Source organism: Lissotriton helveticus, chromosome 5_1, assembly GCF_964261635.1.
Source record: "Lissotriton helveticus chromosome 5_1, aLisHel1.1, whole genome shotgun sequence".
Taxonomy (NCBI): Eukaryota; Metazoa; Chordata; class Amphibia; order Caudata; family Salamandridae; genus Lissotriton; species Lissotriton helveticus.
In genome coordinates, this window is record NC_136065.1 from 1,334,287,061 (window position 1) to 1,334,306,602 (window position 19,542).

General features: G+C 39.3%; 1 protein-coding gene across 2 annotated transcripts in view; it reads left to right on the plus strand.

The window, feature by feature from the left end:
• LAD1 (ladinin 1) overlaps nucleotides 1-19,542 on the plus strand; it is a 303,504-nt gene that overhangs the window by 227,532 nt on the left and 56,430 nt on the right. For both annotated transcript variants that reach the window (XM_078644193.1, XM_078644194.1), the window contains exon 6: nucleotides 9,490-9,624. In XM_078644193.1, the coding sequence (XP_078500319.1) occupies nucleotides 9,490-9,624 (135 nt within the window). The remainder of the gene's footprint in view (nucleotides 1-9,489; nucleotides 9,625-19,542) is intronic.

Below are 19,542 nucleotides of genomic sequence, written 5' to 3' on the forward strand. Positions count from 1 at the left end.
TGTTTCGCTGGGTGTCAAGTTTTATGTTCACTTTGATCTTCATTAGTCAATGTCTACCTAATCTTCACAGATCAACACTCTTCCTTTGGTCAGTGGACCATTAGTTGAGTAGTTGATGGTGATAATAACAATTAACTAACTAACTTACAGATCTTAATGAAATAAACACAGACTCTGGGCAAGATTCAATGAATTTTATCTAAATCTCAGTCATAAATGAACGCATTAGTACAAATTCACAGTGCAAACTCCACCAACTTTCATGGGAGAGAAAAATTAATTGAACAAATACATACAGTTCACAGACTCATTCAACAATCCAATGTATTAGTAGTGGCTAGATGAAGAGACAAAAGGCATAATAAATCATACATTTGCAAATTTAAGACAGAATAATTATTACCTAATGGTGAAACAGGAAATCCAACTCTCTGGCCAATGGACTGGTGGCGGTCTCCCGATTAAGAAGCAGGAGACAAAGACTATAGGACAGGATCAGGACAAGGCAATACTTACTAAACTTCTCTATAGACCCGAAACACCAGGGCATATCCCTCTTTTACACTCTCTCCCTTGTCGATATTGTTAAGGAATCTTCGATCTAATCAGGTTATTATTCAGGAATGAATCTTCACAGTCTGTTCTCTTCTTTCCAGCAGCAGCTCTTGTCTACACCTCACTCAGCATCGACGTCTCATCAACTCCAGCATCAACAACACTTTCCAATTTCAAGTCACTCTAGTTATACTCTTTATTTCTGTATGTCCCACCCTCAAAAGTTGCAAATATCAGTGAATCACGGACTGTGATTGGGCATTGGCAGGGGAGTTGTCATCACCTCATGCTGACATATTCACTTCTTTAATAAACCTTATTGTCTAACAAACCCTTCCCCTTTAGTTCATTCATTATTTGCTTTTATTTCCTTTTCACATCCATTAGATGTTTCAATTCAGTATGCATTTCAATACAGGTCTACAGTCATGTAGTGAAGAGTCCATGCATGGAATAATACCAAGTAGGTTTATTGCAGAAGTAAAACAACTTAGACATCCACAGGAGGCAGGTGAGGTCCTACCAGGTAACATCCAACTGACATCTCTCCTACCCTCATGCATTCTAAATGACATGCCACACATTCTACATGACATGCCATCATTCTAGAAATGACCTAATATAGGAATACAACACACCTCCCCCCTAAAAAAAACAAAAAAAAAACAACAAAAATGAAAGATCCTTCAAGGAAAAAAAAAAAAAACATTTAAGAACATATAAAATCTCTAAATTTTTCAGGGAAATGTTTCACCCGAGAACTGCTGCGTACACAAACAGGTTCTAAATTACAATCTTGAGTACATTCGTTAGAAACAACTTCATCCACATCAGAAGAAGCAACCTGTGAAGAAGAATCATTAGTACAAATCTGGGGAACAAACACATGAGAAGATTGCAAACTGTCAAAAACTTCATGCGAACCGAGAAAAACTTGAATCAACCTCAGGCAGTGGCTTACTTCCATGAGATTTCACATCCAAGCAAACATTCCTTTTTTCTGAAATATTAGATCTGCAAATCGATATGCGTCTAAAATTCCAGATTTTGCCACCTTCCACTCTAACAGCCTTGCTGAAAACCTCAGTAACTTTAACTGGAGAAGACCACCTGGAAACACCCTTCGGAATAATACCACCAAACTTCACCCTAACAAAGTCACCTACAGATATTTTGGAAGAAACAGATTTCTGAGGAAAACTCTGTAACATCTTTTCTTGGTATTTTCCGACACGATCCCTAACATCCTTCATGTTTAGCTCCGAATATACAGAATCTCTCGCCTTCAACCACCAAGGAAAAATTTTAGTGCCTGGCTTCCTACGCCGCAAAATCTCAAAAGGAGACAACCCAGTAACAGAGTTGGGGGACATACGATAAGTGAACAAAGTAGCTTGTAAAGCTTTTTTCCATTTCAAACCACTTCGTAAGGCTAACTGGCAAGACTCTTTAATTACCTTATTGAAACGTTCCACCTGGCCATTGGATTGTGGAGAATAATTCGAGACCCTTTTATGTTGGATACCACAAGCTTTCAAAAATGAAACGAAAACTTCACTCACAAACTGTGGTCCATTATCGGAAACGACTTCTTCTGGCAAACCCCCTCTACAGAAGACCTCATTCAAGAATTCCACAACAATTTCAGAACTGACCTTCTCAACAATTTTCAATTCGGGCCATTTCGAAAAATAATCTACAAGAACTACAGCAAACATATCCTTCCCCGACTGATAATTAAAAGGACCAATAATGTCGATGCCTAACTTCCTCCAAGGTCCAAGAGCAAATTCAACAGGAGAGATCCCAGCAGAAATTGGTTTCACAGACTTGTCACTTAAAGAACAGGGAGAGCAGTTTCTAACCCACCTGTCAATCATGGCGTCCATACTGGGCCACCAGTAAAATTCTCTGATCCTTCTCTTCGTTGTAGACATCCCCATATGGCCCTCGTGGGCTAGACCACAAATGGAGTCTCTAACGCCACATGGAGGAACAATTTTATCTTCTCGATATATCATACCATCAATTTCCATTAACTCATCCTTAACCTTAAAAAAGGAAGCCAAATCACCACTCATTCTCTTTTCTTCAGGCCAACCATTTCTTAAGAAAACTTTAACCTTCTCAAGCGCAACATCCTGAAGCATGGCTGTAGACCAAATACTTTCAGTTATAAGATTTTCTTGATCTTTCCCAGCAATTAAATTAACATCACACAAGGTAAATGCCACATCACTCTCGTCAGAAAGATCCCTGTTAGAACAATCACCCATCCCGACGGATCACGCACGGAACCTGGGCATCATTTTAGACTCCTCACTCTCGATGTCCAGGCAGGTCAACGCCGTCTCATCATCTTGCTTCAACATTCTTCGCATGCTCAAAAAAACATTTCGCTGGATCCCCACCGAAACCAGAAAAACGGTCACCCATGCACTGGTTACAAGCCGCCTGGACTACGGAAACACCCTATACGCCGGCACCACCGCAAAAGTCCAGAAAAAACTCCAACGCATCCAGAACGCATCGGCCAGACTAATACTCGACATCCCACGTAAAGACCACATCTCCAGTCACCTGAAAAAACTCCACTGGCTCCCCGTCAATAAGAGGATCACTTTCCGCCTCCTAACCCACGCACACAAATCACTTTACAAACTCGGACCCGATTGCCTCAACACTCGACTTTCCTTCTACACCCCCCCCGCCTGCTACGTTCCTCCTACCAAGCCCTAGCTACCGTGCCTCGCATCAATAAAACCACCATGGGAGGTAGATCCTTCTCCTACCTGGCCGCCAAGACCTGGAACTCACTCCCCACTCACCTTCGTTTCACTCAGAACCATCTTGCATTCAGAAAGCAACTTAAAACTTGGATATTCGACAAGTAACCCTCCCACCCTTCCTCAAGCGCCTTGAGACCCTCTGGGTATGTAGCGCGCTATATAAATTTTGTTGACTTGACTTGACTAATAGGAAAACGTAACATGCAATCCGCATGCACATTAGAGCGTCCAGGAACATAAACAACCTCACAGCGATATTCCTGCAATTTAGCAGCAAGACGGGCAAGACGAGCAGTGAGAGTTCTTCCACCACCAGCTGACAACATATTGACAAGGGGTTTGTGATCTGTCCTCAGCGTAAACTTCGTCCCCCAAAGAAATTGACGGAAATGTTGGGTCGCCCACGTACAAGCGAGAAGCTCCTTCTCTATTGTGGAATAATTAAATTCAGCATCCCTCAATGTCCTGGATGCATAAGATACTACACATTCACCCAGATGGTCTTTTTGCATCAACACGGCACCTAGGCCCACATTACTCGCGTCCACACAAACTATACACTCTTTGTGGACAGAAAAAGGTTTAAGGAAAGGAGCATTGATAATTTTACCCTTTAAAGTGTCAAAAGAAGACTGTTGTTCTTTACACCACACAAATTTAGCTTGCTTTTTTAACAAAGATCGTAAAGGGTGCACAATAGTAGAATAATCTTTAACGAATTTACCATAAAACTCAGTGAGTCCTAAAAAGGACAGTAATTGCTCTTTAGAAGAAGGAACAGGAGTATCAGTAATGCTTTTAACATGATTGAATTTCGGTTTAATGCCATCTTTAGAAATTTCATGTCCAAGATACTCTACTTTCGGTTGTCTAAACTTGCACTTATTGAATTTTAAAGTAAGTCCTTTCCTCCGAACATTAGACAACACACAATGTAGATTGTGATCATGATCTTTAAGATCTTTCCCAAAAATTAGGATATCATCTTGTAACGCGATAGCTCCTTTACAGTTGGAGAGAACTTCCTTCATTAAATGCTGAAAAACAGATGCAGCACTGGCAAGTCCAAAAGGCATTCTCAAGTATTGAAACATGCCCTCTGGAGTTACGAAAGCTGTTAATTTCTTTGACTCTTCGTGCAGCTCGACCTGGTGGTAAGCACTAGCCAAATCAATTGTGGAAAACACAGTGGCACCAGTGAGTGAGGAAATAAATTCGTGAATGTTAGGGAGGGGGTGTTTATCAATCCAAATTTCTTTATTTAAGCTGCGGAGATCCACACATAGGCGGAGCTCACCAGAACTTTTGAGGGATAAAACAACAGGAGAAACCCAAGGGGAAGACTCAATTGGCTCTATGATATGTTTAGACACCAGATCCCCAAGAATTTCTTTAAGTTTCTCACGATATGCCAACGGAACATTTCTGACTCTGTGTCTAACTGAGACAGCATTGTCATTAAGAATGATCTTGTGTTTGAAATCTGTAAATTTCCCTAAAGTGTCCTTGAAAACTTCGGGAAAATTTCTTCTGGTGTTCTCCACAAAAAGAGCATTATCTCCTAAATCGCTTACACTCAATATGCATGGATCACCCAAATACACTGGAGGATCAGCATTGGGATCGAGTTTGATTCCCAATAATCCTTGATGTGGCCATCCTAGGATAGCAACACCTTTAGTAGCCACGTATACTTTCCCTTTGGTGTATCTATCTTCCACTTGAATGTCAGCCCAAAAAAAACCTTCAATATTTATTTTCTGCCCAGAATATCCACCAGGAGAAATATCAGGATATGATAATTTTCTGTCACACCAAAGACTTTTAAAGAGATTCAGACTAATAATGGAATACCATGAGCATGAATCCATCATTAAAAGGATGGGTTGATTATCAATTAAAATCGTGTAGGAAGGAAATTCTTTTTGTTCTGATTCATCTACAGACAGAATGCAGTTGAAACTCTGTAAAACTTCTTCTTCTTCTTGAGAAATATAGTTAACCCTTTGGGAAGAACGACAAACATTAGCAAAGTGACCTTTTCTCTTACATTTGACACATACTCTGTCCCAGGCTGGACACCCCCGGTGATTCCCTAAGTGGTTAGAACTACCGCATCTATAACAAGACACATTTCTCCTGTAAGAAAACTTATTTTCAACAACATTCTTATTTTCTGGGAACTTTTTTTCATTGTCTTTCTTGGGAGGAAATCTATTAGAACTAAATGAGGTGGTTTGACCTTTCACTAATGCGACTTCAGTTTCAGGAACTTGTGACTTTGGTATTTGACCTCTAATCTCAGAAACAAATAATTCTGATTGTTCAATCCCTTTCGCAATGTTAATGACAGCACTCAAAGAGGATTCTGTGCCCAACCAAAGTCTTTCTTGAATTTTCTTACTCTTTGTACGCATCATTATTTGATCTCTCAGGACTTGTTCATAAGAAATAGTTTCAAATGCACACGAACAAGCTAATGAGCGTAAGGCAGAAACATAATCTTCGATCGATTCATCTTGTTTCTGGGTGCGGGAATAAAACTTAAAACGTTCCATAACGGTATTTATTTTTCTGCCAAAACGGATTTTCATTTGTCTAGAAGCTTTTTCGAATACATCAATGTCTCCAGCACCTTCAATAGGCGGAAGATTATCAAATTCCTTAATCCCTGCTCCACCAAGGCAATGTCTAAGAAGGGCCAACTTGCGTTTTGCTGAGCACCCATCTTTTTCCAAGACGTCAACGTAGGCCAAAAACATTGGGTACCATAGATCCCACTCAATGCTTGGTTCACCAGCAGTTTGTAGAAAGTGAGGTGGAGCAGCAATATTAGACATTGTATTTAGCAATTTTCCCAATAAAATATAATAATTAAATAAATATTATTACCTTACTGATTGTTGGTAATAGTAGTTGATTGCTCAAAAAAAGTAAAAAATGTTGAGTCGGAATAGCAATTTTGCTGTGGAAAGAAAACGCTTCGTGAAAGTATCTTCTGTGAAAATCACGAAGAAAACAAACAAAATGGCGGCACGTTGTTGACGTCAGATGTCAGGCAGGTGAAAGGGTAGTACCCAGAATGCACTCAGTTTGTTCGTAGGAGAATTCCTCACAGTCGCGGGACCCCGAACTGCGAGATGGAGTCTCTTCGGCGTTGCTAGGGCACACTAGGACGCACTGGAGCAGCGGGCGCGCAGGATTCTGCCACTGTTCAAAAAATGCGCCGTCCAACGGTGAGGAAGAGAAAATGTATGTAAGAAGGGTTTTCTTCTTAAATTTAGCACATTACACTCACGGTTGTGGCTTCCGCCGGTAGTGGCTTCTGCTGGTTGCGGCTTCACCAGTTACAGCTTCCACGATGTGGTACTTTAGATTGGGAAGTGCTGTTGGACGATTTACCTTGTTCCACAAAACAAACACTTCAACGCAGGGAATATTATCCCATAAGGAAAGGTCCTTGTTCAAAAGTTAATGTCAAATGAGTAAGAGTTCGTGAACAAAGAAACAGAAATGTGAACGTTGTTTTAAATTCTTCTTCTTGCTTGTAGTACTTGGTCTCCCGATCGTCGCCAGTAATTATGTAGTGAAGAGTCCACGCATGGAATAATACCAAGTAGGTTTATTGCAGAAGTAAAACAACTTAGACATCCACAGGAGGCAGGTGAGGTCCTACCAGGTAACATCCAACTGACATCTCTCCTACCCTCATGCATTCTACATGACATGCCACACATTCTACATGACATGCCATCATTCTAGAAATGACCTAATATAGGAATACAACAAGTCATCCTGCCAGCAACACGGTCAGCGGGTCACATCATTATCACACTGTGCATGTTCTAACTCGCGTCCATCTTCACGGCCATCTTTTTCATTTGCCTACCACATTAGGCCCAAACGTACACTATTAATTAAGGAATCATAAACAAATGTTAATTTCTCAAATATGTGATTGTCACTGCTCACCACCCACTTCCACTCTATCACATGTTAAATTCTCTCTCCTTAAGCAAAAGCATTAGAAGCAACAGCTCTTTTTTAAGTTCCGGCAAGCAATTGCTAGGCATGTGGTACCTCAAGACCTAAGGCTAGTAACTCTCGCGCATGCCTGAGAGTTTTCCCTCCCAAACTGATTAATCACGTGATTATCTACGTAGTTCTGGTTTGCACATGCGCAAAAATGGTTTTCCATTTAAAGCTGGGTTTGGTCGCGCTGCAATTTATTCTTTGTTATTTAAGCGTGAGTAAAGCTCTTTTCCCTATATGTGAATGTCTTACGCATGTTATTTCTCTCTTCTTTACTATTTCTAGTGATTAGTACTTGCTAATGAGAGATTGGTCCGAGCAAGTTTCGTTTTCTTGAATCCTTGCTCCATCACTATCTATGCAACAGAAATTTTGGATTAACCTTAATGTGGAGAATAGCATGCCTCCTCAAAATAATCTTGCAAAAACATAAGTGACGCTGCAGAGAAATTTACCCTGAAGTGTTTGACTGTCATCAGAGAAGTCTTCTAGGGACTCTAAAGAACACTTGTGGGAAATCGATTGGAGTTGATGTGAGCATAGTGACAACATAGTGCACGTTTTGGGACATATAATAGAAGTACTCTTTTTGATTTTACACAAGGGTCGGAGAGGTTTTCTTGTGGTTTATACTCATGGACATGCATCTTGACTCTTTGGCTCAGTTGCTGAGCAACCATTACATTCTAGTGGTCATCAGTGAGATAACAATCTGATATGCTGGGGCTGGTGGAATGCTGGGGGTTGTGGGTTCAGTTGGAGGCTGAGCTGCTGCTGGACTGGTGGTCTTAATTATGTTTACTGACTAAACGTCTGGAAATGGATTCGCTACACATGTGATACTTCTACCTTAACAGGTTTCTCAAGCCAGGTGAATTTTGAATGTTATCTATCTCAAGAGATGGGCTCTGGCCCTTTTATTCTCTGCTAGATCTATACAAATACCAAATTCTTTAATCTGTGCTGAGTAACATTGGCTGTCTGTATGGTGGTTGCACTTTGGCAAATAAAAGCGCCTCTTACTGTTTCTCAACTATAAACACACACTCCGAATAAGCCATCATCATGCGATTGCATGTCTTTATCTGTGCAATAACCCTCCACCCCAAATGTGGGTAATCAAATACTTATCTGTGTTTGTGTTTATCATTCTTTACACTCTTTGGTGAGATATCAACTATTTACACTTTATTCAAAAGTCTTTGGTACACTGTAACACACTGTCTTGGAGGTCTATCCCATCTCTACCCACTTGCACTATCATATTTCAGTCACCTCTTTTGTTAGGAGTATCTTAACACAACTCACCCATCTTGCCAAAAATACAAGCACAGCTCATAGCATTTGTTCCTCATGAACCTTGGGCATTTACCTTGGAACTTTATTAACTGTTCTGTAAAATGTTCCACTCGGCCAAAGGACAAAAAAACCTGTAACACTATCTCCACTAGGCCACCACTGTAGATATGTTGGTATCTATTATCCTTCTAAATATGTATTAGTGTGTTTTTTCCAAGTCCTGTCTATGCGCCTTCCCTATATCAGCCAGAGTAGTGTTTCGAATTATAATATACTGTTTGTTTGATCATTTTTGTTCTGTGCGTGAAATATAGAATATTCTATTTTTTTTATTCACATTTTCGTAAAATCATTTAATTTTTACCTAATTACTACAATTATATTGTTTTCCAGAAAAAACTGTATTTGGAGAAATTTCTCCTGGAAAGATATATATTGCTGCTTGCATTTTTCAAAAATAGAAATTGGAGATTACTTTGACAAATAATCGTTCTGAATGAAAAGAAAACAAGACAAAAATCTGCTTAGAACTAATTCACAACCAACATTTATGTTGTCTAAAACTCAGGCAACGATATTGCTCAGAATTCTTACAAAAAAATATCTGGGAAAACCCTGGAAATGCTTATATTTGGAAATATGTTCTGTTTTTAATTGGGAAAGGAAATAACGAGCACTCATTTTTGGTTACAACGGTAAGTGGTGTAAGAACTATCTGAACATTCATTTTGTCAATTATATTTTGGGATATCTCTGTATTTCAATTGTCGCACAGCAAAATGTTGGAAAGTCTTACGTTGTTCTATTTTTTCAGGACACTGGGATGAGAGAAAAGAAACAGTCGAGTTCCAGCCCTGAAGAATCAGATGGCTCTGGGGCCACTTCTCCTGGTGTCACTGGAAGTGGCAGTGCCCTGAGACGCTTCAGCCCTAGAACATCTTCCTTCAGGGTAAGATAATGGTGTAGGGGTGGAAAACAGGCCGACTTTAAGTGCTGGACATGAATATAACTAGACCACCTACTGAAGGCATACATTCTACTACAAGCTTATGTAGCACATATCTGCTGGCCTCCTAGCCGTTGATGCTCAGAAACATAAGATAAACAATTTAATTATTAATCAATTAAATGTTCACTCTTCCTAAGATGCGGAGAAATAGGACCTGGGTCAGTTATACACAGCGCATATACATTCAGGGGACAGAAGCTGAGGATATGATTTTGTGTATATAGTACAATTTTAATCAGGATGACAGTGATATTGCAAAATTGGTTCTTTAGAAGAGACGGTGGAGAAATAATGGAACTTGAAGAGGTACCAAAATGGTGGACCAAGATATTAAGTGGTAGTGGTAAAATGCAATGATCATTCATAAACTATATTGACTGGAGCGCAAAAGGATTAACAGTTATGACATTCTGTCCAATGTCTCGTAGTTAGTTTTTTGCAACTTAACTGTAATTCTGACAAGGCATCAGATGCCTCCTTAAAGCTAGTTCAGCCCATTCACATCGCATTTCGTGCATACTAACCACCCATTTAACTTTCTGCAAGGTTTGCAGCTCTGTCTTTCCCCATTCCCTTATTGGCCCCCACCTCGCTTGACATTATTCATGAAGGTGTTGTGGTGGGAGACCATTTTAATGTTAGGGCAATGGTGTTTACAGGGTTGAAGATGGGGATAGAAAGGATGGAAAAAAGTCTTATAGATTTACACGCTTGTCGATCACTCGCTCAAAGACCATCTTTATACCTGACAGCCAGTGGCAGCCGGTACTGATCTGGGGTGACAGGACGGGGGCGAGGGAGTAAGTGGGGTGTAAAAAATAAGAGAAAGACACTTAACTCCTCGCCGCTCTCTCCCACTTCGTCTCTGCTCCGCGTCGGCCGAACAGGAAGCAGTCAGGCTTCATGAGCCAATCACAACGCTGCAATGCAGCATTTTAATTTGTCTGAGTGTCGTAGGTCGGCGCTCAGATGGGACCTGTGGGCCTGGGCATGTTCTCTACCCTACTGTAATGCAGCCTGGATGGAGAGCATGCTAAGTGCTCATGACTGTTTGCCTGGCCCGACACGGTCGGCAAAAGCGACATGCGCACTTCAGTGTGCCCACCACTTCTCCCCTGCCCCGCCCCATGCTGTCTCAGCAGGAACAAATAAAGAGATAATAACATCAAGTTATTATTTTATTTTTCCTTTCACTGCTGCAAAGCAGTGGGGAGACGCTCCTCCGCTTAGTGGAAGAACCGCTACTGCTGACACCTTGAACTAACATGGTCTTCCAAACACAGCGGAACACTTCAAAGCACTCATATATTGACAGTAGCCAATGAATAGATAACATTTGGCAGTCCAGATGGCGATGGGGAGCTGTGCGCTTGTAAAAGTAGATGGTTACCAGAAGTGTTCAGGGCACGGATTGGGTCAACTAATTTTATGTATGATGTGGTATTTATATAGAGTTAACATAGCCGAAAGGCTCTGGAAAGCTTTACACTGTCCAGAGCAAAGATAATGTCAATGAGTGAGTGAATGCAGGGTTTGCTGGGTTCTAAATGAGGAAGCGGACTGTTAACTGCTTTGGCATACAGTGTTCTTTAAAGAGGTGCATCTTCAGCTTTTTCCTTAAATTGGAACACTGATGTGGAAGTCCTAATGCATATAAGAATTTCATAAAAGATCATAGGAGCATCGATGGAGAAGGGCTGTTGTCCGGTTTCTTTTCTTTTTTTACGCTACTTCATCTGCACTACCATCGTGTCCAGGCAGCAGATGTGCTGGGAGCCAATGGAGATGGTGAGCATGTCAGTCTCATAGGCTGTGGTGCTGGTCGTGATGGATTTGTAGATAATGCTGCTGGTTTTCAAGATGGTGCATAACAACAAGGGGAATCAGTGGAACTCCATCAGGGTAGGAGTGGTGCTGCCATTTCTTGAGTTGGTTCATGCGGTGTGCTTCAGTGTTTAGGAAGCCCTTAAGGTGGGTTAGTAATAAATCTGAGAAACCATGGAGTAATTGCTCCCATCCCGATAAAGAGGACAAAGGCTTGAGCAGCAATTATGAAGTCACATTCTAGGAGATATGGTTTCGTTTTTGTGGTATATAAAAGATGTTCTTGAGTCATAGGTATATTTATGGTTGCTTTATTCAAGGTAGTTACAGGTCCAGTTCTTATGATGGTAATTAAGAGACCCCACCAGGAGTGACTGCCTTGTCACTCAGCCTGCCTCCAACTGTCTGTAGGCTAAGGCAAAACCCCTAACATTCTATGATGTCACTGGGTAAACTCTCAGTGACATCAAGTGATTAACAAGGAAGTACAAACCTGGGAAAGGAGACAAAGTCCATGTACAACATATCTCCTTTCTTTAGGGAAAAGAACAAATAGATGCAAACTAGTATAATTATTAAATGAGTAAATTGAAATAATTAATACAAACTTATATCATTGCTAAATAAGTGAATAAGTTATGTTGTTAAACAGGAAGATACAAACATGTAAGAAGCCATAAGAAAGAAAGAGTAGTGAAAGAATAAGGAAGACATAAGAACTATCAATGAGGTAACGCACACCACCACCCTCTTCCTAAAAATGGTCAAAAGTAAGAAACATACAAGAAGTTAATGAAAAAACACTAGAAAAAGAATACCAGACGTCTCCGGCACCCTAAGTGTAGTGAAAAAGAATCCGCCAAAACATATGTGATCCAGCACGAAGAGTAAAGGCAGGAGACTAAACACCAAATTACTGAAAAATAGAATGTTCAAGAAGAGAACACGAATGAAGGGATACACTCACCCATCAATAACTCAACATTAAATGTCAATAACGTAACACGAAAACGACCTGCAGGAATTACACGTGTAGAAATGATATGAAAAGGATGTATTCATCCTACATAAATTTTATATTGGGGATGTTCTCACCCTTAAAGTTTAACTAGGGATACATTTACCCTTCATAAATATCACGTCAAGGGATACACTCACCCTTATCGATTTTCAATAATTTAAAGGGATATACTCATCCTTAAACAAGTTGCAGGGATACACTCACCCAGAGATGCAACTATAACTTAACAGAGTTTACAAGAAATACTTAACCTGTGCATTTCAAAAAATTTTTTTTAAGGGATACACTCACCCTAATATAAGTTGCTGGGATACACTCACCCAGGATTGTAACTAGAACGTAACGGGGATTACAAGTAAACCTAAACCCGTGAAAATGAATATATCATAAGCAAATATGTCATTACTATAAACTCCCGTGAACAATATAAAGGAGCAGGCTTGCATAGAAACAAGCGTAACATGTCAACAACTCATGTGCATTTAAATACAATTGCATGAATATGAATACTATAAATAATATGGAAGTGAAAAATTGTAATGTAATACTGAATCATGTCAAAAGATGACCTAATACTTACAATAATATGTAAACTCTGATACGAGTTAATGATCCCACGTTGTACTAAACATTTCTATAGAATCTGCAATATATATATAGAACTGAAATAAGCTTCAAAATATGTTTAGATCTCAATTCTGCTACACTAGAAAAAATGTTGGTGGAAAAGCATTAGGAGAAATCATTTTATATGTTAGAAGATTAAAACAACAAATTAAAATAATAAATGTAGTCACCGTAGTCATTTGGAAAAACAGCACAGTTTAAGCATGTCACTCTTTGAAGCCATAGTCTGAATTAGGTTCATGAAGTGCAGAATACCTCTTTAAAATGAAAATGACAGTAAATAAAAGTTCCACTAACTTCCAGTAGATGGCACAGTGATACTAGTCTTTTATGTAGCTCAAATAAAACGGTAAATAGAAATGCTTCATCGAAAAAACTGAAGAATGTCGATCATGAGTGACATATGTCGCTTACTTAAAATTTCTGGTATGAAGCTGGAAATTTATCACAGTGTAGCTGAATACCTTCGGTTAAAAATTGTTTTCATTTCGCGCTTCACATTTGAGGAAACGCTTAATATTTCATTTCGTTTTGCTGTTGTAGTCCCATTACCATAGAGACGAAAGTACAGATAGAGTACTAAGTGGAAGCTCACGTTGCGTTGTGACGTTTTTGTTTGCGTGATGATATTCTGATAGCACCCTGGCTTCTTCAAAACTCTGGAATAAGACTGTACTTGTAATTACGTCTTGGAGCTGGCTGCTTCTGCTGAGTCACACGGTGATTCTATCACGTCATCATTTTTGAATGTGGCATGATGAAGAGCAGATCGATGCAGAGACACATAAACGGCTGCTGACAAATGGTATCTAAGTAATAAGGTAGGCTTGATGTGTTCTTCACGCCTTTACATTCAGATATGAGTGATGATCGTTATCAACCCTTTGTTTACTCTGGCCAGCGCTGTGCCGTTTTCAATACAAGTTTTCAGTGAAAAGCGGAAAATCATGCACTGTGAAACTCCTCCATACTTATTATTTCATGTCTTTAACATTAACGTGCGCCGCTCTAAATACATGCTTTGAATTGAAGTGGAAATATAAAAAGTAAGTGCGGTCTAGTTTCCAAACTTAGTTGTTTTTGTGCTTCAAATTCGAGTGCCATCAGTACTTCAGTAATGATCTGATGTTCTTACACGCTTGGTCATTTATTTAGTATTCGACTGAAATAACCATTTCAAACTTAAATCTCGAGCTGAGAAAATGTCATTCGCTTTCATTAATGCTCTGCTACTCAAGTATGCTATTTCAGATAATAATTTGAAAAATGCTTTTTCTATCATTACTTTAACAATGACGCCTTAGGGAACAGGCTGTCCGGATATTAGTGGACACTAGTGGGGTCTGGCAAGGCGTTATTAGTGTAATTATAAGTAAAATAATAGTCAATGAGAGATTTTAAATAGGAATATAACAGAGGCTTACTTGAATGTTGTGAGGTTGTTTTCTTTTGTAGTCGAGGTTCCTTGTCTTTATGAATAATTGATTTCTGTATCCTTTAGGTTCTTTATTTTATTTCTTATTTATTCTTGAGTATGCTGCAGATATATTCTAATTTTCTTTTGCACGCTGTAGGTTCTTTAATCTTCTTTTGCACGTAGTATGTTTTTTGAAGATGTCCAAAAGTGGCCAAAATGTGGTATATAAAAGATGTTCTTGAGTCATAGGTATATTTATGGTTGCTTTATTCAAGGTAGTTACAGGTCCAGTTCTTATGATGGTAATTAAGAGACCCCACCAGGAGTGACTGCCTTGTCACTCAGCCTGCCTTCAACTGTCTGTAGGCTAAGGCAAAACCCCTAACATTCTATGATGTCACTGGGTAAACTCTCAGTGACATCAAGTGATTAACAAGGAAGTACAAACCTGGGAAAGGAGACAAAGTCCATGTACAACAGTTTTCTTTATCAGACAAATAGCTGGTACCAGGCAGACTTTGTTTTTAGGTGATGTGTTGCTTGATAAAGAGGGTGGTATTCAGGATGTATCTGATTGACACAGCTTTGGGTGAAAGTTGGAGTTCAAATCCATTCAGTTTTTTTAGTCAGGTTTGAACTATTTGTTGCTGTTTTTTTCCCAAATATTAGAAATACTCTATTGGTGCTCCAAGAAGGTGCTAGATATCCAGGACATTCAGATCGAGATGAGGTGCAGGCAGTGTTTGACCCACTAGATACCTGGAGAGGAGGATACATTCAAATAGTGTTATGTGTCACAGGGGAGTTGTTCTTTTGTAATCCAGTTATTAGTCTGTATAGTTCCAAGGGTGTCCATATAGAGGATGAAGATGATGAGGGCAAAGTGGAGCTCTAGTCAACCCTGCAGATGACAGGATGTGTCTGTTACTTAAAGTTATGCTTCTGATTGGCCTAGTATCAGTTGGATATTTAGGAGAAACATTCAACAATGTTGCCAGTGTCATCCCACTCAAGACTTAAGGGCTTGGATAAGGGTGAGATGGTTGGCCATGTCAAGCAATATATAAGGGGGTAGGAGTAATCTCTTTATCTGTGTTCAGGAAGGTGTGATCCATAATTTGAATAGCCAATATCTTTAAGCTGCAGCAGGTTATTTATCTGGGCATGGATCAATTCAATTTTGTGAGGCCCTCGGGAGCAAGGATTCTCTGTCATCCCTTTGAATATATATGTAGAAAAAAATCGCAGCACTATCACGTTTTGCAGTGGAATGCTAGAATTGTAATTTCTTAGATAGAGTGGAAAAAGAACAGTGTTGACTCTGGAAACTATTTCTGGCTTTAAAATAAAAGTTTGTTAATGAAGACTATGGGCTTGGAATGTGGTCTCATTGGCCGTCATTTTAAAGGTCTTGCTGTACTAGTATGTTATTTTTGTTACCTGAGCACGATTCCTGGGGGTATATTAAAAAACGTAATATTGAAGGAGGTGAGTGAAGATAGGCTAATATTCTCTTTCTCTGCTAAACATTTGACTATTTCATTGGATTTTCTTCGAATAACAAGGTTTAGCAGGCAATGGGTCCTGGCTGAAGTCCATAACCATAATGAGAAGTTATGAATTTAGCCTGCAACATGCTTTGCAGATCAGGAGAGTAGTTTATAGATATTGCGTTGTTTTGCTAGAATATTCTCGATTTAAAATGTGTTCAACAATTGTCTCAGTTGTAGGAAAATTCTTTTTTAATTTTAATTTGGGGGTGCAGGTCTACTGATTTGTGACAATATCTGGTTAAAACCTTCCACAAGTAATTTTCTGAAACAACCTCTAAAGCAGGAGTTTATTTTTGAGAAACTGTCTGTGACTGCCAGGCTTTTCTTGGTGGTGACGGACAGGAAAAAAGACATCAACTCATCTGCTGTAAATAGGGCGGGCAGTCTGATGCCCTTACTCCAATGGCCCCTACACTGTCAGACCATTGGAGTACGTTGCTTGTTTGATTTGTAATTGACCCAGACAAGTAAGGAATCATGTTTTTTTATTGTCTGTAATGTATAAAGTTAAGTCATACGCCGCGTGGAGCCCCACGTGACGTATGACGATATGTTTAAGTACTCGCGCATAACATGTTATTATACAAATGTCTAATCATCCGTGCATGGACGTTGGATCTACGGTTTGCCTTTGTAACCGCTGGCTTGCCGCTGATCAGACGCTCCGTTGCCGGGTGGTTTCTTCAATTGGAATAAATCCTTTAACTTAATTTACAAGTGCCTCATCGATTCACTTGTTACATTTGGCGACGCTAGGGATCAAACTCCACCCTTTCCCACGCAAATAAGAAATAATTTATTACTTACGAGCTCATACACCGGCACCTCAGTTCCAGCACCTCAACTCCTCGTCTTCGTGTTTGGCTGCATTTCACAGACCCGGAGCGTCAGAGCATTTCAGCACGTCAAGACATCCAATAGGGTTACCAAAAATTGAGAGAGGTTCGTTGATTCTCCACACATTCTAGTTTTGGCCAAATCGACCCTCACCCATTGGACGGTTACAATCGTGCATTTAAAGCGCATTTCTACTGGTTTACGCTCGAGGAAAGAAAACAAACAGGAAAGTAAACGTTTTCAACATCGGAAACAAGGTACTGTTAATCATTTTGTTTATTCTAAAAAGACGACTCAAGCCCAAAGACTTATGCGCGTATTGCTTCAGCGATACGCACGCTTTTATCAATTCACATATTAATGTTACAAACAATTACAGCGATACGCACGCTCTTGTATTAAATTGTATTTTCATCAGCGATACGCACGCTTGAATAAATTAACCCCTGCGTGTCACTAATACGACACACACGCTCCATCAGTCCAATACAAATATATATTCTAAATACATTTCCTTGATTTATTCACAATTTAGATATATCTACATTATTTTAAACTCTGTTAAGAGCTACTTATTTACAAATTACTTGTTAAGAGTTATTTATTTACAAATTGGTGATAACTGCATCATTTAAACTCTGCTAAAAGTTGCCTTGTTTACCCATTCAATTTTAAACATGACTGACAACCAATGGCACCAGATTACACAGCCATCTCCTTTCTTAAGTAAACCAGGGACCCCTAACATTATTTGGTCGGAATGGTTTGATTTATTCGAGAATCATTTAGTGGCCATTGATGCGGCTGGTTATTCTGCACAACGAAAATTTGCTTTACTTTTTGGTTGTTTAGGTCAAGCTGGCCAACGAATTTTTAAAAGTATTGTTCCTATTGCTCCTCCTATTTCACAAGACGAAAGTGGAGATAATACATGGAATATATATATTGAAGCCATCGCTAGACTTAAAAAACAATTTTGTGATAAGCCTAACATCATGCTAGAGAGACACAATTTTTATTCCAGGAAACAAAAGGAGGAAGAGAAGGTTGAAGAATACATTGCCGCGCTCAGAGTTCTTGCTATCACATGTAATTTTGAACCTTCCCCGGATAAATTCATAAGGGATCAGTTTGTGTTCAATTGTGTCTCTAGAAAAATCAAACAAAGGATTCTTGGATGTAAAAATCCATCTTTAAGTGAAGTCATCGACCTGGCTCTCAGTATTGAACGCTCCACTTTAACCAGTAAGGTAGTAATGGAACCGCATAAACAAGGAATTAACGCTTTAGACTACTCTGATTCTGACCAAGAAGGTACTGTTTGTGCAATTAATCCTAAAAACAAAAGTCAAAGCAAAAATGTTCAAAAGAAAAAGAACGTTTCCTGTTACAGATGTGGTTCAAGGGATCATTTAGCAAATGCTACAAACTGTCCAGCCATCAAAAAACGTTGTTCCATTTGTAAAAAAATAGGCCATTTTCAAGGTGTTTGTAGATTTGCAAAGAAAAACTCTAATATTAATTGCATTGATGTAGATGATTGTACAAATTCATTTAAAAACATTATTGTAACTCTAGATTCTAATGGCGATGTAGAATCTATTAAGGGTCCTTTATGTACCGCCATTATTGATAATGTTCATTTACAGGTCATGGCAGATTCGGGTTCACCATATACCATACTCAGAGATTCTACTTTTTATGAAAAATGGGACAAAAGAGTTGAATTATTAGAATCTGATGTCAATCCAAGAGCGTTTGGTGAGAAAGATATTAATATGTTAGGTTATTTTGAAGGTTTGATTCAATGTTTGGGAAGAGAAACAGTGACAAAAATGTATGTGGCCGAAAAAGGTAAAAACATCGTGGGGTGGAAAGATTTAGCCTTGATGGGACTTTATTTGGTTCCTGGTGATGAAAATCCCATCAAAGTTGGAGACTTGTCTAAATTTAAAACAGTTTCTGATAAGCTTCCTGTGGCCAGCATAGAGAATTCTAGTGTAAATGTTCAGGACATTTGATCAGAATTTAAACCCGTTTTTGAAGAAAAGATTGGGAGCGTGAAAGGATTCGAACATAAAATAAGATTAACCCCAGGGGCTCAACCTGTAACACACAAAGTCAGATCAGTTCCGTTGAGCGTTAGAACAGAATTAAAAGAAATGTTAAATGACTTATGCAAACAAGGTATCATTTCTCCTATCAATTCTTCTCAATGGGTCGCGCCAATTGTAGTCATTCGAAAAAAGACTGGAAAAATTAGGATGTGTGCGGATTTACGCTCTTTAAATAAGAACATTATTATCGATTGTCATCCCCTACCAAGAATCCATGAACTACTAGCAAACATTGGTCAAGCAAAGTGGTTTTCAATGATAGATTTGAGGTCAGCGTACCATCAGGTTGCATTGTCTAAAGAGTCACAAGAACTCACCTCTTTCATTACTCCCTTTGGGGCTTTCAAATTCCTGCGCCTTCCTTTTGGACTGGCGTCCGCAGGTAGTGTTTTTCAGAAGTTAATGGATGAATTACTACAAGGAATTACAGGCGTTCAAGCATATCTGGACGACATTTTAATT